This window comes from Paramormyrops kingsleyae, chromosome 21, assembly GCF_048594095.1.
Source record: "Paramormyrops kingsleyae isolate MSU_618 chromosome 21, PKINGS_0.4, whole genome shotgun sequence".
In the NCBI taxonomy this organism is placed as follows: Eukaryota; Metazoa; Chordata; class Actinopteri; order Osteoglossiformes; family Mormyridae; genus Paramormyrops; species Paramormyrops kingsleyae.
In genome coordinates this window covers 14,810,488-14,829,838 of record NC_132817.1, presented here as the reverse complement: position 1 = coordinate 14,829,838, position 19,351 = coordinate 14,810,488, and the positions used below count along the sequence as shown (strand labels likewise).

General features: G+C 45.7%; 1 protein-coding gene across 1 annotated transcript; it reads left to right on the top strand.

Annotated features, from left to right (window-relative positions):
* The first annotated feature begins 94 nt into the window (after positions 1–94).
* Positions 95–18,290, top strand: LOC111836561 (yjeF N-terminal domain-containing 3-like). Its single transcript, XM_072704408.1, has 6 exons — positions 95–313; positions 14,469–14,577; positions 15,391–15,501; positions 15,699–15,812; positions 16,524–16,674; positions 16,860–18,290. The coding sequence occupies exons 1-6, from the start codon at positions 255–257 to the stop codon at positions 17,054–17,056; spliced, it is 741 nt and encodes a 246-aa protein (XP_072560509.1). The 5' UTR covers positions 95–254; the 3' UTR covers positions 17,057–18,290.
* The last annotated feature ends 1,061 nt before the right edge of the window (positions 18,291–19,351 follow it).

Sequence of the window (19,351 nt, the reverse complement as noted above, 5' to 3'; positions counted from 1 at the left end):
CTCGCTTCCCATTGGCTGGGGCAGCGGATATAAGCAAACCGGGAGCCGCTCTTTCCAAGCAGAGCGGCAGGCGGCGGAACAGGAGAGAGAGAGAGAGAGAGAGAGAGAGAGAGAGAGAGAGAGGTTGGCTTGGTGTGGGAGTGAGTTTAGCATAAGAGTCAGCCGGCTGAGTGCCTGTTGAATCTTCTCGCCAGCTGTCCTCCCACAAACTAAAGAGTATCTTGGCAGCCTGAAAGCCTTCACAGAGCAGCAGAATGAACCAGGGCAGTGCCGACCCAGACCCGGAGTTCAAAGAGCCTCTTCGATACCTCAGGTATGGATGACGGGGGTGTCTGGGGGTGAATGAGAGACACATCCCACAGTTTTGCAGTTCACCACTTTAGTTTGTTGACCGATGGAGATGAAGCCGTTTTTCTGTGGCCTCACTTCAGACAGACTGCATACATTTAACCACAAGCATGATGCTGGTGAAAAAATCTAGCACTTATATGGTAGCCTGGAAGAAACAGAGCTATCAGTCTTCTCCTGTGTTAAGGGGGTCATGTCTGGTTCAGATGGGCAGAGTGTCTGAAGAAGCCAGTTAGGGAGAAGACTGAGTCCAAAATCACAGGGTGTGTGTGTGTGTGTGTGTGTGGGTGGGGGGGGGGTCCAGGTGTGCCTTATGTTGTGGGGACAAAATGTCTCCCAAGACATGATAAAAACCTGTTACTCTGACATGATGGGGACCATTTATCCTGTCCCAATAAAAATAACCTCAATTTTATATTGGTGGCTATAAGTAAAAAAACTAAAAATTCCAAAAGTCATGTATTTTGTTTAGTTACTTATGGTTAAAGTTAGGGCTGGGTGGGGGTTAAGGTTAGGGCTGGGTTAGGGGTTAAGGGAGTCAGTTTTGGATTTTGGTTTTTCCCTTAGAAATGAATGGATGGTCCCCACAAAGATATGAATACAGGTTTGTGTGTGTATGAGAGAGAGAGAGAGAGAGAGTCTTTATGTTGCTCTTAGTGTTGTGTATGTCTTTTTTTTTGGTCAAGCTGTGGTCAAACTTGAATTAGAGGCTGGCAGACCCCTGTTTTACTGTGTCATGGCAACCGTGGGCACCAAGGGGGGGGGGGGTTTGGGGGGCGGATGAAGAAGCCAATGAAGCAGCCAGGGGACGGCTGAGCATAACTGCGGAGATGGGGGCCCTGTGAGAATCTGCCCCGCTGAGCAGATACTGCACTCTGAACCAGTGCTTAATGTGTAAATCAGAAGGTGCCAGAACACAGAGGGGTAACTGGATGGGAGAAGGTCCCGGAAGGTGTACAAAACACAGTGCTGATAACATGCTTTATCTGTGCAATAGGTGCCAGAACACAGCCAGTCAAAAACAGTCCTGGAATTAGTTCTGGCAGGATCCAGCACAAATCAAGCACTGCACTGTCCTCTCACCTGTGCTGTTGGCGCTGGCTGCTACACTATGGAAGAATAACAGAATTTCAATTTAGAGCTAATCAGTTAGCTGCAGTCTGAGTGGGACTTTAGTCAGGACTCTGACACTTGTCATGTGCGATGTCTCATGTCTTGAAAATCCTGTCACCAGAGGACCAACTAACACGCAGTGTAACAAGCGAGTAAAGGATTGTATGCGAGGAACATACATAAGTCTCTGAGTCGAGATTTTTGTTTTTTGAACCAAGAACATCTTGTCCTCTGCTGTACATTGTAGCCCCACATTTGGTACAGTTTGCTAGGTGGGTGACAGCCTTTGGTTCCTGCATTTGGTGCTTGTTCAGTTCGGGAATCCCCGGAGTGCGAAGAGCACAAACAGTGTTTGGATTCGCAGCCGTGACGCCCTAACGAGCTGAGCCAGACCGCCCGTCTTTGCGGAGCAGGCAGGCGTGCGGAGAGTGACCTCTGTTCACAGCCATGCCCGTTGTGCAGCTATTGGAATGGATGACATTAATACACACCGGGCCCCTTTAAGATCCACATACGCACTCTGGCAACCGCATTGACAAGAAACGAATGCTTCTCCCTCATGCTGAATCGGTGTCTTCTCTTGTTTATCATCTGATCATCGGGGGCGTTGGAGAGCCATAGATAGGTCTGCCAGGTTCAGAGTCCTTGAAATCCTAAAATCATGCACAAAACTAGGCGGGGGCCCCAAACTGACATTTTGTCAGGGGGCCCAGATTTGCTAGATACATCTCCGCTTGTCATTTTACTTTGACTTCTTTCCTTTCATCCCGTTTACCAAGTGGGAGTCCCACAGCCTTTCATTCTGAGTATGTATCTCACCCACAGAGGACGTGCTGTGCCTGAGCCAATGGCAGGAAATTAGGCTTTACCTGTTTTGTCTGTCACAGACAATTGAACACAGAAGTTACATTTGGGCATAAACACACAAAATGCAGTTTTTATCCGTTAGAAGATTTTCTTGTTCTGCAGCTGATTTTTTATTTTTTTTTTATCTCGCAGCCTGAACTTCTTGTTTTCTGTTGACGCTAAATTAGCATAAAAGTAAAATTATTAGGCCGCAATATGGTAAATTCCATAATAAGTCTGCATTATCCTCCTCTCTTTCCTATGAAAGAACTGCAGTCAGCCCCAGGCTGCAGGTGATTTGAATTTAAGTTCAATATAATTAAATTGCATATGACTTGTGTTAAGTCATATCAGTATGTAGTAATGATTTATTATAAATATAATCACCGTTTTTACAAATTTATCTTCATCAGGCCCCTTTTCGATCACCGATGATCACGCTTTTTATCCGGTTGCCAAAATTTACCGAAGGTCCCTCAAAAATGTCTCTGATCTAGATAAATGACCAGTTGGGCTCTTTCATCTTGCACCCTCATGGGAGAGAAGCCTAGAGTCACCAACTGGTCCAGGGAATTGCATGAAAATCCCAAATTAATACCAATTATACTAAATTTGGCCGAAGTTCTGGGGGACGTGGTGGATGACATGGCCGCCTCCCGTCTCCGCGGTCAGCATGGCTGAATCCCACTTCTGACCTCAGTGTGGCGTTTGTAGGTTCTCCTCTGTACTGGTTTCTCTAGGAACCCTGCATCTCTGAACTGCTGATAGTGTGTGCCCAGTAATGTATTGGTGCCCTGTGCATTCTGGGACAGGCCCCCGGCTCTCCGTACCCCTGTGCTGGATGGTGTGCGTCCCTCAGGCGGTGGGGGTGATGAGTGCTGTTATCGCATGAGCTACTTGCCGGTGTTTCCTGCGCATCGCAGCCCGAAGAGGCTCGTCACACAGACGGCTGCGGCGCCGTCACATCCGCCCGCGTGTTTAACCAGAAATCAATCGGCTGCTATTTTCGCCACGTTGCTCTGAGATGGTCCCGGGGAACGCTTTCATGTCCAAATACCATGCAGTGCTAGCCCTCCCTCAGGTGACCCCTCCCTCACGAGGTCACAGGGTGTGTCCTCCCATCGCTATGACAACAGAACACTCAGGGATAGAGGACTGGGGGACACACCTACTCTCTGCCTAGCAGTGCTATCAGTTTTGTCCCCAATCTGCTGCAGGTTGGTAACAGATACTGTCAACAGGGACCGTAGACACAGGCTCAGCAAGCCGCTGCATTACTGTCATCTATAATCAGGCAAAACAGCAGAGCTTCCAGTGAAATCTGCAGAGGCCTGTAATACCGTAATACTGTAATACGGCATTAAATGTTCCACATGTGGGGTCGCACAATAGCTCAGTGGGTTGCACTGTGACTGTGTATGGAGATCCCCAAATCCGGTCCTGGAGGCCAGAATCCAACACAGTTTGCAGATTCCTCTGCTCATTCACACCTTAATCACAAACACAGCTAATTACCTGGTTTGAAAAGGCAGAATGCTTTGGATTCTGGACCTCCAGGACAGAATTTGTGGAACCATGGTCTTCACCTGCTCTATGGCCCGGCAGTTGGTGCGGAGTCGTAGCTGGTAAGTGTGACTGCCTATTCCCATAGGTGCTTCAGGAAATAGTAATAATGTATTCATGTCTGAGGGGAAATGTCTTAATTTCCCCTCACTTTGCTCTCCAGAACACAGCACAGCCTAACAGCAAACTTGGAGCTCACAGCAAAGGGCAGCTACCTGGGGGTTAAGGGCCTTGCTCAAGGGCCCCCAGACATGTGACTATTCTGCTGAGGTTGGGCTCCGACCAGCAACCTTCTGGTCACCGGCACACTTGCCCATAGGTGGTGTAGGATGGATCTAGGAAGGATGTGCAAATTGGCAGTAAGATAGACAGTAAAGGTGATGACAGACTCCCATGAGCACGATTCTGTCACCTCGGATCTTCAGATCGAACAACCTGTGATTACGAACAGCTTCCGCTAGAGACCGATCCATGGTGATTCGTGTGTGAATTATGTCGTACCTTCTAAAGTCCATGACGATCTTCATAATTATATTGACTTTCAGCATGTGGTCCTGCCACCTCTTTTCTGCCTGAAGATTCGTCATACCAGCCTTTGGCTCAGAGAGCAGCACTGCGGATGAGCAGAGGGGATCTTCAGAAAGTCCAGGACCAGGATTTCAGATACCAAAGGCACTGGTCCCTGAATTTGCCAGCTCGCCCAGAATAATGGTGTTGAAGGCTAAGTTGAAGTTCAGCATTGTAGCATTGATGTTCCTCTTGGTGGTCTAGGCTGGTGGGACCAGGGAGAAAGCATTGTCCACTGACTGGTTTCTCTGGTACACCAACTGTAGGGGATCTAGAGAGTCTGCAATGATGCTGTTCATGTGTTCCATGATCAGTCTCTCAGACATGACACCTCTCATACTTTCAGCAGTATGATAACTGAAAATGAAATGCACCTTTATTTGCCATTTGCACAATTACTTTGGAGTGTGTTTTTTTCACATATCCAGTCTTGATCTCTTTTTTTACACACGTGAGAACAAAAGCTTGGAATCAGGGCACAGGGTCAGCCATCTAGTAGTTGTGCTCAGCATTTTTCAGGGGGCTAAGACGCCTGCAGAAGGGCCCAATGAAGATATAGTGACTCTACTGAGCACAAGATGCAAAGCCAGGCTGAACCAAACACCATCCCTATAATATAATGAGATCTTTGCCCCATGAAGGACTTGAACTCTGAACCCTTGGACTAAAAGTCTGATACTCGATCAACTGAGTCATCCGGGCCCTTTTCATAACAGTAGTATCCGTGATGTTCAGTGGGAAAATGAACAGGGACGGGAAGATGGTGAAGATGTCAGTGTAAACAGGAGCCAGCTGTGCTGCAGATATCTTTGGAAGGGATCCCACTGGAACCAGTAGCCCTGCAAACTCTGACCTCGTGGAAAGTCCTCCCCACGTCCTGTTCAGACAGTCTAAATTCCCCTGGTTCACTGGGAGCTTTAGCGTGATTTGGAACACATTCCAGTATATGCATTCACAGCAGTCAGTGAGTCTCTACTCTGCCTCACACGACCAGTGGCGTGCAGACCACCCTGCAGGGGGGTGGCTTTCAGCTGCCGTTTCTATCCCAGACACAGTGGGACAGCAATGTGATTGGATCCGACAGTACATTTCATTGCTGGTGGTCTGACAGTGATCCAGTATGTTAGTGCCTCTGTTTGGTGTCCTAACATGCTGGAGAAACCAGCAAAACTCTTCTCAGACGGCACTGGTTAAGGTCCCCTGTGATGGTATAGAGATGGCCTCAGATTCTCCTCCTCTGTAGCCTTTTCTTGAAATACAGCATTACATTAACAATGCAATGGTTGTGGGTTCAAAACCCAGGGAATCTTGTGTAAATTGTAACCCTTCCCTCTACTCTAAGCTGCTTTGGATAAAAGCATCAGATAAATTAAGAAGTAATTCATAAATAAACTATTTATGCCACAAATGAAAGTCATAAATGCAGCTTCCTTCATCTATGTTTGGGGACTTTGTTCAGACTTTAGAAAATGTGAAGATTGTGATTTTTACAAAACAATTGCTTGCATCTGTAACGTTCATGGTCAGATCTGGGTAAACATGGGAGATGAATGGATGACACTGTTGTAAAGAGGCAGAACCCACAGTCACCACATACAAAGCTTGAAGCACGACCCTGTCCCACCTTCCTTCTTGGAGAAGTATACCCTATCCTCCGTGGGAATTACACCTTCCTGTCAAAACACTGTATCTTTTTGTTATGCGAACATCTGTGTTCTGACATTCAAGTACGACATTGTTCAATTCTTTACAGCTCTGAGCTATAAATCAGGCTTCCTTAGGGTGTCGTTCATTTTATTCTGTAGCAGTGCAATGAGCAAACAACTTCCTGCATGAGGCTGATGTGGATCAGTGGGTTGGGCCTCTATTTGCGTGACTAGAAGGTACCGGGTTGAATCCTGAATCCAGCAGAGTAGCTGCGTCATCTTTTTGCTCGTAAGCAAGGTCATTAATCCCCGAAAAATGCTCCAACATTGTTGTATGACTGGCTGACCCTATTGCTCCCAGGGTTTGCTCTCCCCCTGTATCTCTGTTTGTCCTAATAAGGAGAGCAATATAAAATAAGCAAAAGCTGAACACATTTAATCAAGTTTTATAGTCATGTGTTCTGAGGAACAGTGAAATTCTGGTGCCACTTTTGCAGGGGATGCAGAATAGTACAGGGAGGGAAGGAAGAAAGAAAAGAGAGAATGAATGAATGAAAGAAAGAAAGAAAGAAAGAAAGAAAAAGAAGTAAATTAAGGAAAGGAAGAAAGAAGAGAAAGAACGAGAATGAGAAAGAATGAAAGAAAGACAAAGAGGGAGAAAGAGAGAACGAGAGAAAGAAAAAGAATGAAAGACAGACAAACTAAGTAATGAACAAACTAACGAGCAAACAGCTACACTGTCAACTGCTCACATGGCAGACAAGCCTGGTTGCAGATGTATGGTCCTTGAAGTACTTCAATGGCAAAAAGCCAAATTGGTAGATCCTGAAAAAAATGCTGGTCTACATTACATGACAGGCCTCCCGTATGGTGCGCAAGGTACTCTGCATTGACAGGGAATGAGGCAGGGGTGGAATGTGATCCGGGAACTTCACTACGCAAAATAAAAAGTTGTGATAATTACTGAATTGTTTACAGGCTAAATTAGAAAACAACAAATGTAAAACTGCATGTTATCTGTCTGAAACTAATAATGTAGCTCCAGGCTGCTGTGTGTGTAGGTGTCTGATTAATATGCAAGGATTTTAATCAGGTCAGTAACCTCCTGCTGCTTGCCGTTGGTACCAGAAAGGTGAAGGGGGGCCCTGACATGCAATGCTGTCAGCCTCCTAGTTGGACCAAACTCTCTCCAATGGGTCCAATCAGATAAAGAGGAGCACCCCCCCCCCATATGTGTGTTTATGCTTTTCAGCTGTTAATGTCTGATTTTTCTGGTGACCTTTGGTTCCTGTGCTTCATTGCAAATCCGAGGCAGACCTCTGCATGACCATGTGAGCATCCATATTGTACAGGAGAATGATGAGGAGACCATAAAGGGAAAAAGGCTGAGAGCCATGTCTGCTTCCTCCCGTATAACAGCACTACACCATCTGTGCTCTATGGCTTATCGTTAATTGTGTTTATTCCCTCATTCAATAACCTCAGACCTTCCTATACAAATAATGTGAAGTTAATTCTACCCAATGGCATAAAAATTGTGAGGGTGGACAATAATTGGGCAGCCAGAGTAATATGGTGCTGTGGTTTAGATATTGAGCTAAAGAGCTGTACATTTATCATGTGACCCTAGAAGAAGGAGGTACTACTGGTGTGATTAGCCTATCAAGAGTACTGCTGGTGTGATTAGCCTATCAAGAGTACTGCTGGTGTGATTAGCCTATCAAGAGTACTGCTGGTGTGTATTAGCCTATCAGGAGTACTGTTGGTGTGTATTAGCCTATCAGGAGTACTGTTGGTGTGTATTAGCCTATCAGGAGTACTGTTGGTATGTATTAGCCTATCAGGAGTACTGCTGGTGTGTATTAGCCTATCAGGAGTACTGCTGGTGTGTATTAGCCTAATAGGGGCACTGCTGCTACTTCTAGTATGCTGTTATCTATCTATCTATCTATCTATCTATCTATCTATCTATCTATCATCATCATCATCATCATCATCTAATCTAATCATAACCTACAAATATCTTGTCCCAAAAATTCATTTTTTGACTATTTTGAATATCCATCACCGACTGTCATGGCCACCCTACCGTCTCTGCGGCCCTAAGTGAGGCTTTGCCGATGATCATTTCACTTCTTCCACAGGCAGGGAATCCGGGGGCCTTGACGGCTGCCTACCCTGCCTATAGTCAGAGTCGGCCTGCCTGCTGGTACAGCTGACAGCACGCTCACTGTGGGGGGGTGGGGGGGTGGGGGGGGGGGGTGGTCTGCAATGAGACATATGTCTCCTCCCGGCCAATCCATCTGACATTTAGGAAAGATCAGCAGAAATCCCACAAGAGAGACCCCCTCCCAGTGGATCTTTGTGTCAATAGCAGGTCTGCAGTGCTCTGGGTGTGGTCTCTATGGGACTCTGCCATTATCAGATTTGCTGCACTGCGATTGGTGGATGTCCTGAGCTGTGATTGGTTGGGTGTTTTTACTCGGCTTTACCTTGTATCTGTGGCACAGAATCCCTGGTACTTGCCCCGCCAATCCTACCCATCCCCACAGTCACTGGCAGTACCACCATTCCCCATCCTGTTTCAATCTGCAATGACGCCCCCTACTGGCCAGCAGCTGTCGACAGCACGATGGCTGCAGGGACCAGGAGTCAAGTACTCTGCAGACACATACTGCATCCCGTATTAAATATGCAGGTGTCTGTGGAGTACAGAATGGGCCCCTGCTTGCATGCATACCTGTCTCTCTGGGATTCCTCTTCTAGCAGAGGATATAAGAAGAAGAGCACGGATGAAGGAGGTGAAGCCAACCTGTAACCTTTCCAGCCACCTGCTGAGTATTTATTTGCCCTCAAACCCGACCCTCTAACACGACTCCCCATGCAGCCGGTCAGGTGATTCCGTAGCTTCGGTTTACCATTCAAACTTAAACACACGTCCGCCGGCGTTTCTCCCTCTCGTTCCCTCCATCTTTCCTCCCCTTCGCTCCCTCCGTGCCTCTCCACATTCCTCCCCGTTTCTCCCGCTTTCATTTGACTTTTTTTTTTCTCATTTTATATTCACTTTACGGACATGCCACGATGAATTTATGTAGCTGAAGCACTCGATAGGCGCACACAGAGGCAGGATAACAATGATCAAAGTAATAATGACGACAAACGAGCGTACACGTTCATCACCGGCCGCCCGTTCAGACAGCCGCCCGCCTAGTCCTCACTGACGAGCTCTGCTCATTTCTTTATTGCGATAATTTGCAAGGGCTTGGGGTAACCATGACTCACTCTCGCTCCCCCTATTTCTCCACTTTTTTCTTTCTGTCCCTCCTCGTGGGGGAGGGTGTGCTTCTGTCTCTTTTCTTTAAAGATTCAGCGCGGCATAGGTGCAGAATGGTCCTCCGTGCTTTTCACATAGCGGGGGCAGGTTTCCAGCCATTACGCTGTTATTACATCGATCTGGCAGATGCTCTCACCCAAAGCAGCATACGGTTGAGGGAGCAGGATCAGATGGCGCCTAGAGCGGTTCATGCCCCATGGTGAACCATGAGATTTGAACTAGAGACCATCTGAGCACAGACACATAGTCTTACCCCAATGAACCACCACCACCATTCATTACAACCCACCAAAACAACATGACTGTACGGTTACTGGCACTGAGCGAGATGAGGTCTATGGTTTTCATCCTGCATGAGGAACAGAGGAAACCGAACAATGAATAGCTGTATAATTAAGAGGGAAAACTGCTTTAATCAATGCAAACACTCAGTGCCGGTAGGCAATTAATCAGCGGGTTGTGCCGGATCACAATAGACTCAATCAAAATGTTATGATTTTAATCATTTAAGGAGTACTTCCCAAAATTTGTGCTAAGCTACTTGAATGACGCTGGTATCTAACTTGGGGGGGGGGGGTATTTCTGATTGCAGAGGTGAGGTGATTGCATGCTGAGCACTGGGGTGTAGCAGCTGCCCCCACTTACCCCGGCAGCGTAGCCCCTCCGACATGCTCTGTGGGAGGCAGATTGACGCTCGCTTTATAGCTACTTTGTCAAAAATAGAAGCAGAATCGCACCGTTCCTCAGATAGCAGGATGTCTGGCTGCCTGACTCTCCCAGAACGTTAAGGAGCTGCAGAGGACCAGACCACCCAGCGAGGCTGCTTCGGTACCTGGCATAAGGCTTTGCTTAGCATTCTGTAGCGTAATGTGTCTAGAATGGGGGTTAGGCTTTTTTTTGGGGGGGGGGGGCACCCTCCTGCAGCATGATGGCTATACTGTCATCATATAAATTCACCTCCATCCATTATCCAACCCGCTTATCCTACTGGGTCGCAGGGGGTCCGGAGCCTATCCCGGAAGCAATGGGCATGAGGCAGGTAACAACCCTGGACAGGGCCAACCGATCGCAGGGCACACTCACACACGGGAAGAACATGCAAACTTCACCTCACTATTACATTTATTATAATATAGATAAAGCTTCTCATACTGTTATGACTTAAGGAACATCAGTTCCTTTCCTGGATCATCTGGGGTCTCTGAGATGGAGAATGCATTAATGTTACTCGTATTGTAATTTCTGTTCTATTCGAGTACATAACAGACACTTTCACTTACAGAGGTACACCTACCTAGTACTGGTAGGACCCCTATTTTCTGCAGAACGGCCTGAATTGATTAAGGCATGGATTCAATAATGTGTTGGAAACTTTCTTCGTGGAGTTTGGTTCGTCACACGTTTGCACTTATAACCTCTCTGTTGACTTTAATTCCAGTTGTTCCCTACCTCTGTCATTAGAACATATTTTTGCCTGCAGAATTGCCGCTAACTGGATTTTTTTAAAACCCAACATCGTCTGTTAAGCCTAGACACTGTAGTGCACAAAACTCCCAGGACGACCTTTTCTTGAGATGCTGGAATCACCGCTTCTGGCACCAAAATTTGTAACGCATTTAAAATCCCTTATATCACACGTACTGTCCATTCTAAAGCTTTCTAAATGCACATTCTAAACCTCTCAACCCAGTCTATTCTTCAGGTACTGAGTCACCATCACGTAATTCTTTGTATGACCGGGCTGTTGTCCCTAACGAGCCGCTGTACATAAAGCAGTGAGTGCATTTTCTTTTCAAAGTTGTTGCGTGATAGATGTGAGGAGAAAAACTCAGGTGAATCTCAATAATCCTATCAACAGGCTTGAAGCGGTTGATATCGCAATTGAGATGGAACTACTGCAGTCACATGTTGCACCTCCAGGTGGTGCATGGATGACCTCCAGGGCTGGGTCATCTGGACGGATTTGAGGTAATATTGATTAAGCTGCATTCTTATGTCCCATCATGGGGCATGGAGAGGCTGCTCTGTGATGAGGGGTGACCTTTAGGGATTCTCCCCGCTGCGCCGCATGGAGAGCCGGATGGCTTGGCCCACAAAAACCCTGAAGGGCGATGCCTAGAGGGTGCCCTGAGGGCTGCCAAAAGAGGGGCCTACCCTCAAACACAACAAAAGATACTGCAGACGTTACAGTCACCCCCATCTAACTACGACCTTTCTGTCAGCTATTCCAGTGCTATTATCACAAAGGGCTACGTGAAGTGCGTACATTACGGAAGGCGTGGTACAAATCCGATTTATCGTTAACTGTCTTGTGGCTTTTACGGAAGAACCTTTACCTGCACAAAGAAAGCAATGCTACGCATCTGTCCTTTGGTCTAGAGAGAAACGCCATTTCCACACTCACACATTATCAGGTTGTATTTGTATCCATTATGGATGCATCTTCGTCCATCTGTGTTCATTTCCATGGAGGTTCACGGCCAAATTGCTGGCAGCGTGTCTGTAAGCTGAAATAAATGAGTTAATTATCAGATGGATCATTTGTAGCTGGTATCTCTAACCCATTCCCAAGCTACAAAAACTCTTTTTACAGCCTCTCGAGCCCCTACATCAATAACCCATCCCCTCCTCCTCCAACCCCCCCCCCCGTGCAAAGAACACTCATCCTGCTTGTCTTTTTTCAGTAACAGTAATGACTGGCCCCTCTGCAGCCATCATCGGACAGCCAAACCCAGAGCTCATGTTAACCCCTTAGGCACTGACGGGGTTAACCGATGCCATGTCGCTACCCTGCCTCAGCTGCTGGGTAGCCAACAGGATGAACAAATGCTGTTAATTTCCCAGACAGCCTGATGGTGGCGCCCTACATCAGGGGATAGCCAATGACTTCTGTTGGTGAGATGCATTGTTTAACATACTCTCACGAGTTCGAGCAAACCCTAAGCTCCTTAGAGCTGCTCATACCGCCTACAGATCCTGTAATTAAATATGAAGCATAATCATTTCTCACAATCTATGATCTTGTAATTTGCGCGTCTTCGATAATTTGCTTATGAATCAAAATATTCATTTAGGGGCTGTAAACAAGCACAGCCTGGTAGATAACAAAGTCTGCTCTGATCGCAGGACAAAAGGCCTCTCTAATGCTTGGCCCGCTGTTCTCACCCGGGGTTGGATTCTGAAATTATTATCATTATGGCTTTCAGCAAATGGCAAGAGGAGCATCATGGGTAACTGGAATGTGAGCCAATGGGCATCAGAGACTGCCACCCATAACATCTTTTTTAAGAATAATATTCAAAATAAAAATTGATTACAAAATGTGTGCACATTTGCTTTTAATTACTGTTATTACTGCAGCATTGGAAGACTGGAACAGCTTAATGGACAGAGATGCCAGGAAAGCTAACAGCACCTTCATCTGTCCTTCCACCCAGTAGAGAAATGAGATGGTTTACAGGGAAAATATGGTTGCCATGGGGATCCATCTACTCAATCGATGACTAGAAGCTGCAGTGACTGGGACCCGCAGAATGGTCTGTTTCTTGTTTTCTTAGGGACCATCTGACAATTACGATTTGGCTGTCAACATTAGCAGCCTAAAAGTACCTGCAATCATCCAGTTTGTTTAAAAAAATGTTTCTAACGTATCGGTCACACTTTGGAAACTTACCCTAGCAGCATAAGTTGGTTCCTTGACATCTGTAAGCTCTGGATGTCCTACCCCTCACCACACCTGTCTCTACGTTGGTTTGGACGAATGTGTCCGGTAAATAATAGCCGCATGAGGTCATTGCTGTGATGAGACCTTTCGGTGTAGAAGCAGCGTTTTAGCATTCAGCCATAAGCCAGGCATACAGGCAGCATTTATTCATTTATTGTGAAGAGTGCTGTGTGTGTTCCTGCTCCCATTGGCAGGAGCATCACAGCACTTATCGTATCATTCAACCAAGCAAAAATCGGCCACTGCTGTTAGCAGGCATTGTGGGAGGAATGACTTATCCCTTCTGCTTCTTCCTGACTAGCTGGAACAATCATGGAACAGCATGGGAGTGCTTTGTCTCCTTCACTGTGTAGTTGTTGGCTACTTCTCCAAAGGGTCCTGCTCGTGGGAGTTTTACTTATGCAAAAATGGTCTGAGGGCAGGACGAAAGATGATTGGATCAGAGAGATACCCAATCAGATTGCAGAGGAGGGTCCAACCAATCAGATGTTTTGCTCCTGGCTCCTTTAGTTCCTGGGACCCACCTCCTCTGCAATCTGATTGGTCATCACTCTGAACCAATCATTTTTTTGTTCTGCCCTCAGAACATATTTGTGTAAGAAAAACTCCCACGTGCGAGGGCACTGCAGTGCACCTTTTGTTTTATGTGTAAGGTAGCTCTATAAACCTGCAGGACAATGGCCCACAGGCCACATACTGATCTGACTGGCCCTTATTTCTCAATTACATGTTGCTTTGGATAAAAGTTTCTTCTAAGTAAATGAATTGTATTGGCTATCGGACTTACACCAGCAGCTCACTGTTGTCCTGATGTTGGGGTTATACGCCCAGTTAACATCCCTCAGTACTGCTGCAGTGCTGCCAGTGAAAGTCCTGCCCGGCAGTTTACCATAATTGTCCGTACTTCTGTCGTCTCACTCAACATCCTGTTAACCACCAGCCAACATTGTTCTGGGATTTGTTTTTATAAAACTGCTGTGTTTTATTCTCAGCAGAGTATTATTCTGCCGGTTTGGAAACTGCACGCATCTATTTCACCCCTCAGACAGGATTCAGACATCCACAAATTCCCTTTTGCACGAAGCTTTACCGTTGTATTTCTGATGGATATTTGTACTTTTACTGGAACTATATTCCAGGAGAGGTGTTTTATCACTTTCTTTCCAGAGAACAGAGAAACCTTTTCTTTTTTTTTTTACATTTTCTATTTCGATGTCCCCTGGAGTGTGAACTATGAAGACAATTGTGACCGTTGCCTTATCAAAGCTCACTGCATTAAATAAAAATCTGGGGGGGCGGGGGGGGGGCGTTTGTCTCTCCCGCGCAGCAAGCTGGAGGCGGCTGCCATCGAGACGGAGCTGCTGACTGACTACTGCTTTGGACGGCAGCAGCTGGTTGAGACTTGGGGTCACGCCTGCGCCATCGCCATCGCCAGAGTAACGCCTGCTCCGTCTCACTCTCTCACTCTCTCACTCTCGCAGTTTACCTGCACCAGCAACATCATTAGCTATGTGTATCCTGCTAACACATAGCGACACTGCAGTCTGCAAGCCTTAGTATGCGAGTGCCCTGTGGCCCCAGTAAGAGAGTAATTCATCCATCTTCTGGAACCGGGTCAAAATCAGCCCAGAGCTTCTACCAAAACATAAAGGACATCAGACAAGCTGGGATGTGATATCAGCCAATTGCAGGGCAAACAGATACCCATTCCGGCCAATCTAGAGACACCACGTGACGTAATGATGTTTCTTGGACTGAGGGCGGAAACCGACATAAACGGGGGGAAATACCTGCTATGGCGACACACATTGACAGCAGCTTGACAGTCGGGGTGGGACACTGGAATGGGAAGAGACTCCAGAGACCTTGTTTGTAGACTTTCCCTTATTTGCATCTCAACCAGTTCCAGTTCAGCTTAACTAATATGTCAAGCTGCTTCTCTGGTGGCAAATTCAATCAATTTCATTCAGCTTCAGCTTCATCATTAACTCGATTTAAGCTTCAGTTGGTCATGGGACAGGGTTTTGTTCTTCTCATGTAAAATTTTTAACAGAGAAAATCTAACAGAGAAATATACCTTTTAAAAACAACGATAAATATTTAAATGTTTAACATGGGATTACCGGTAAATACGCTTTTCATGCTGCATGTAGAATCACAGTATTAGAAGCCACTACGGTGACCTGGTCACATCTGACCTTCATTTCAGGGTCCGTCTCTCTTTTGTTCATTCCTTCCGCATTCTGCAGGCATTCCCGTTGAGCTCTCTCAGTAAGAAACAGCCCACGGTCCTGGTGGTCTGTGGGCCGGAACAGAACGGAGCCGTCGGCCTGGTCTGCGCTCGTCACCTGCACATATTTGTGAGGAACATTTGGTTCTCCTGCAGTGTTACATTGATTAAATTACACCCAAGATCTTTGAACCCAAACCTGTTACGTTCAAGTCCTTTTAGGAGCCTGCATTGTTAAAACATAAGTCGACATCTGATATACAAATTAATGACATCACAATGAATATCAATGGTGCTGAAGCTTTGGATGTTTCCATTGATGGCCAGGGGTATGAACCCACGATCTTCTACCCAAAGCGCTCCTCGCACCCCCTGCATCAGGACTTCACTGTGCAGTGTGAGAAGATGGACATCCCCTTCCTATCCTACCTTCCCACAGAGGTGAGAGAGAAGAGGGAGAGTGAGAGAGGAAGAGAGAGAGATAACCTGTTTCCACCAACACGGAACCAGTGCTCGGCTGGTTTTCGCTTGGTGCATTTTGAGAACCAGCCTGTGATTCCACCAGTTTCAAAAAAAAAAAATGGAAAGGAAAAGTTACATAGGCGAAAGTGAGAGTAAAGTATAGTTTTCGGAGTATGACTGTTTTTTTGCTGTCAGCACCAGTGATGTTAGACAAAACTATATTGGTTATGGATTGAATTTTCTAGGTCTGCGGAAGGTTTGGTTGCGATAGTCCTACTTTCGCTGGTGTTATGGTTCCAAATTCAGGTACCAGCTTTTCCGTAGTACCATTTTTTCTGGACCAGGGCTAGTTTTTTTGCAATGGAAACACACAGAACCAGTCCTGGATTGGGAAAAAGCCCGGCACCGGCTCCAAGTTGGTGGAAACTGGGTGAGAGAGAGAGACAGAGACACTCCTGCCCCTACAGAGCTTCCACAGGGATGGTTGGCAGGGGGCCGCACCCCATTAGTGTGACACCTACTGCTTAATCAGCCTGATTAAGAGAAAAAGACTGTAGACAGACACTACAGTTAATTGCTGTAGAGGCATCAGGTGATGTAATGGCTGGATAAGAGGACCTGGGAGTTGAAGGCATATTTGCTAAAACTGCTAGAATGAAGTAAAAATGAAAGTGTTCTCTTGGTGGTCAGGTGCAGCTCATCAATGATGCCTACAACCTGGTCATTGATGCCATCTTGGGACCAGAGACAGATCTTTCCCCTGAGAAGGAGCCCTATGGCAGCATCTTGCTGACCCTTAAGCAGGTCAAGATCCCCATGGCCAGTGTTGACATACCCTCAGGTAGTGAGGTTCACTATCTATCAATCACTGTGTTTGTTCTGTTCTCATTTCTCCGTCTTCAAGCTTATCTGTTGAAAGTTCTCCATATGAACACAAAATGTATATATACAAATGGACGTGTGCACAGATGCATACTGCTTGCAAGCTGTAGGGGAGCTGAGAATGATGCTGTCTTTATGCATCAGGGTGGGACGTGGAGGAAGCCAATGCTGACGGCCTCAGACCAGAGGTCCTTATTTCACTCACGGCACCCAAGAAGTGCGCTGCTGCCTTCACTGGGAGACACTTCCTGGCTGGACGCTTCCTGCCCTACGACATCCAGAAGAAGTATGAACTCAACCTGCCCCAGTATCCTGGCACAGATTGCCTTACACAGTTGTAGCACCATTTCACTGGTTTGCACTTCCCGATCCACAGACAGTCCACATTTTTGCTCCCACAAGGAGAAAATATGTGGACTGTTTGGCAGGGAGTTTGGGAGGGAGCGAAAACATGGACCGGTTGTGGATCCCCGAAGACCGGATTGGGAAACATTGCTGTAGATTGCCCCTGTACTATTTCTGAATCTGGAAGCTTTGCTCTTTAATAAAACATTCATTATATTTAGAAGCTGGTTTGAATGAACTGTATAAAGGTTTGTACACATCAAAAGTAAAGTTTTCTTTTTTCTGCTTGGAGGTCAAAATCTTTACTGCAAAGTAGTTTGAATGTTATGCACACATCCTGAAAATGTTTAGACAAACTGTAATTTAATCTTATGTTACAAATGTACAAAGTTCACCCAAATCGCTGTTTTTTTTGTTCGTTTTTATAGAAATGTATCGTTGCCTGACCATTATGTAACATTTTATTTGGTACTCAAAAGGCTGTAGGAATTGTAATTTAATTTTAAAAAAAACTGACAATCATATAGTGCAGTTTGGTGGCTCAAAAGTCTTGACAACAATCCATGAAACAATTTAACATCTATGATAACATCTATGAAATATCATACAGCACATGTTTTCCGTTGATACAATAACTACAACAACAACAATTGTTCTGACTAACTGACTAGAGACGTTCAATTTAACAACTATCATGAAAGTGGTTGGAGGAAGAAAGCATCGTTATAAGAACATAAGAACATACCGCCACCTAGTGGATAAATATCTCGATTAATACGGCACTTGAAGTAAATTATGACGGCAAATTATAATTCTCGGACGATCAGGCTGCAGCAGGAATTTGTTTTTGTTGTATTATTTCAAAGCGCGTATGTCATGCCGTTTATGTTTCCCTTGGCCAGTTTATAACGCTTTTAATTTACTTCATAATTGTGCTGATTCAGTCACAGATATTAACATCATTAGGTAACAGTGCTGGGTGTTCCGACCTCGCCTGCAGTTTAAAGTTTGCATGGTCTCTTTGTTTACCGTATTATATTTGCTAAAGTTCAGTTCACGTTACATGTGCCCAAACAAAGATTTTCTTAATTATGCACTGATTTTGAAGGATTAATGTGAAAGTCAAATGTCTTAATAATCGTTTTTACTTTTTAAATTATTGTATTTGTAATCTTAAAAGTATGTTTTTCGTATGACAATGCCTTTATGAAACAAAAATATATGACAATATACTGAATAATACATCTCCATATATGGGAAACTAGTACTTATATTTTCCAATATCCTGCAATATATGCATGGACCATATATGGCTATATATTGATACATAAGAAAAATATTTTACAATGAAGACAAAAACTGCACTACATTTTCACATGTAATAGTTACCGATATTTTACATTTTATTTAGCTAATTCCAACTTGAAGGGCACGAGTTGCCCATCTACAATTTTGATGATCGTCATGCCCGTGCCGTGCTGTGATTGGCTCGTACTCGTTTGTGGGGAAAATTTGCCGGCTTTGCGGTCCAATCACGGCCCACTTGTCCTTAAGTCGCGCGAAAAGGGTCCTGGTGACACATATGAGGCGCCAAACTTGACAAAAGCTGCGCGAAAATCGCGAGAAGGACGTGAGAGACGTTGAAAGTACGCGCGAGAGACATTGGAAGTGCGCGAGAGAGACTGAAATGTTATTGTACGCAAGAGAATGAGTTCCACCGAGCGATGTTGAAAGGGCACGAGAGAGGATGAGTTCTAAGGAACGCCATAATACTCAAAATAAATAAATATTTCGGTGTGTCTTGTTAGTTTAAATGGCCATTTCCGGAGGGTGGGACTGCACTGTGCATCTGCCTGGGGGAGCTCGATGAGTTTCGCTGTGTGGTGGGTGCGGCAACGCGCTGCAACGGCGCATGCTCCCCAACCTGGCCTGATTGTCTGCCTATAAGCTCTCTCTCTCTCTCTCTCTCACACACACACACACACACCATTCCCTCACACACGCAATATGGTAACTCCAATTTTCCTCAGCATGTTTTTAGATTGGGGGGGGGGGGGCGATTAGACTACCGGAGAAAACCCCCCGACGACACGAGGATAGCATGCGTACTCAACACACACACTCGAACCCCAGAGATGTAAGGCGACAGTGCTAACAACTGCGCCACCTAAAACAGCGCACAGAAAGTAAATGTCACTTGTATATCTTAACTAAGATATGAAACGAGTAAGAAAAACTTACAGCCATTGTTTTCGAAGACGTAAGATATGTATAAGACACAGGAAGACTTC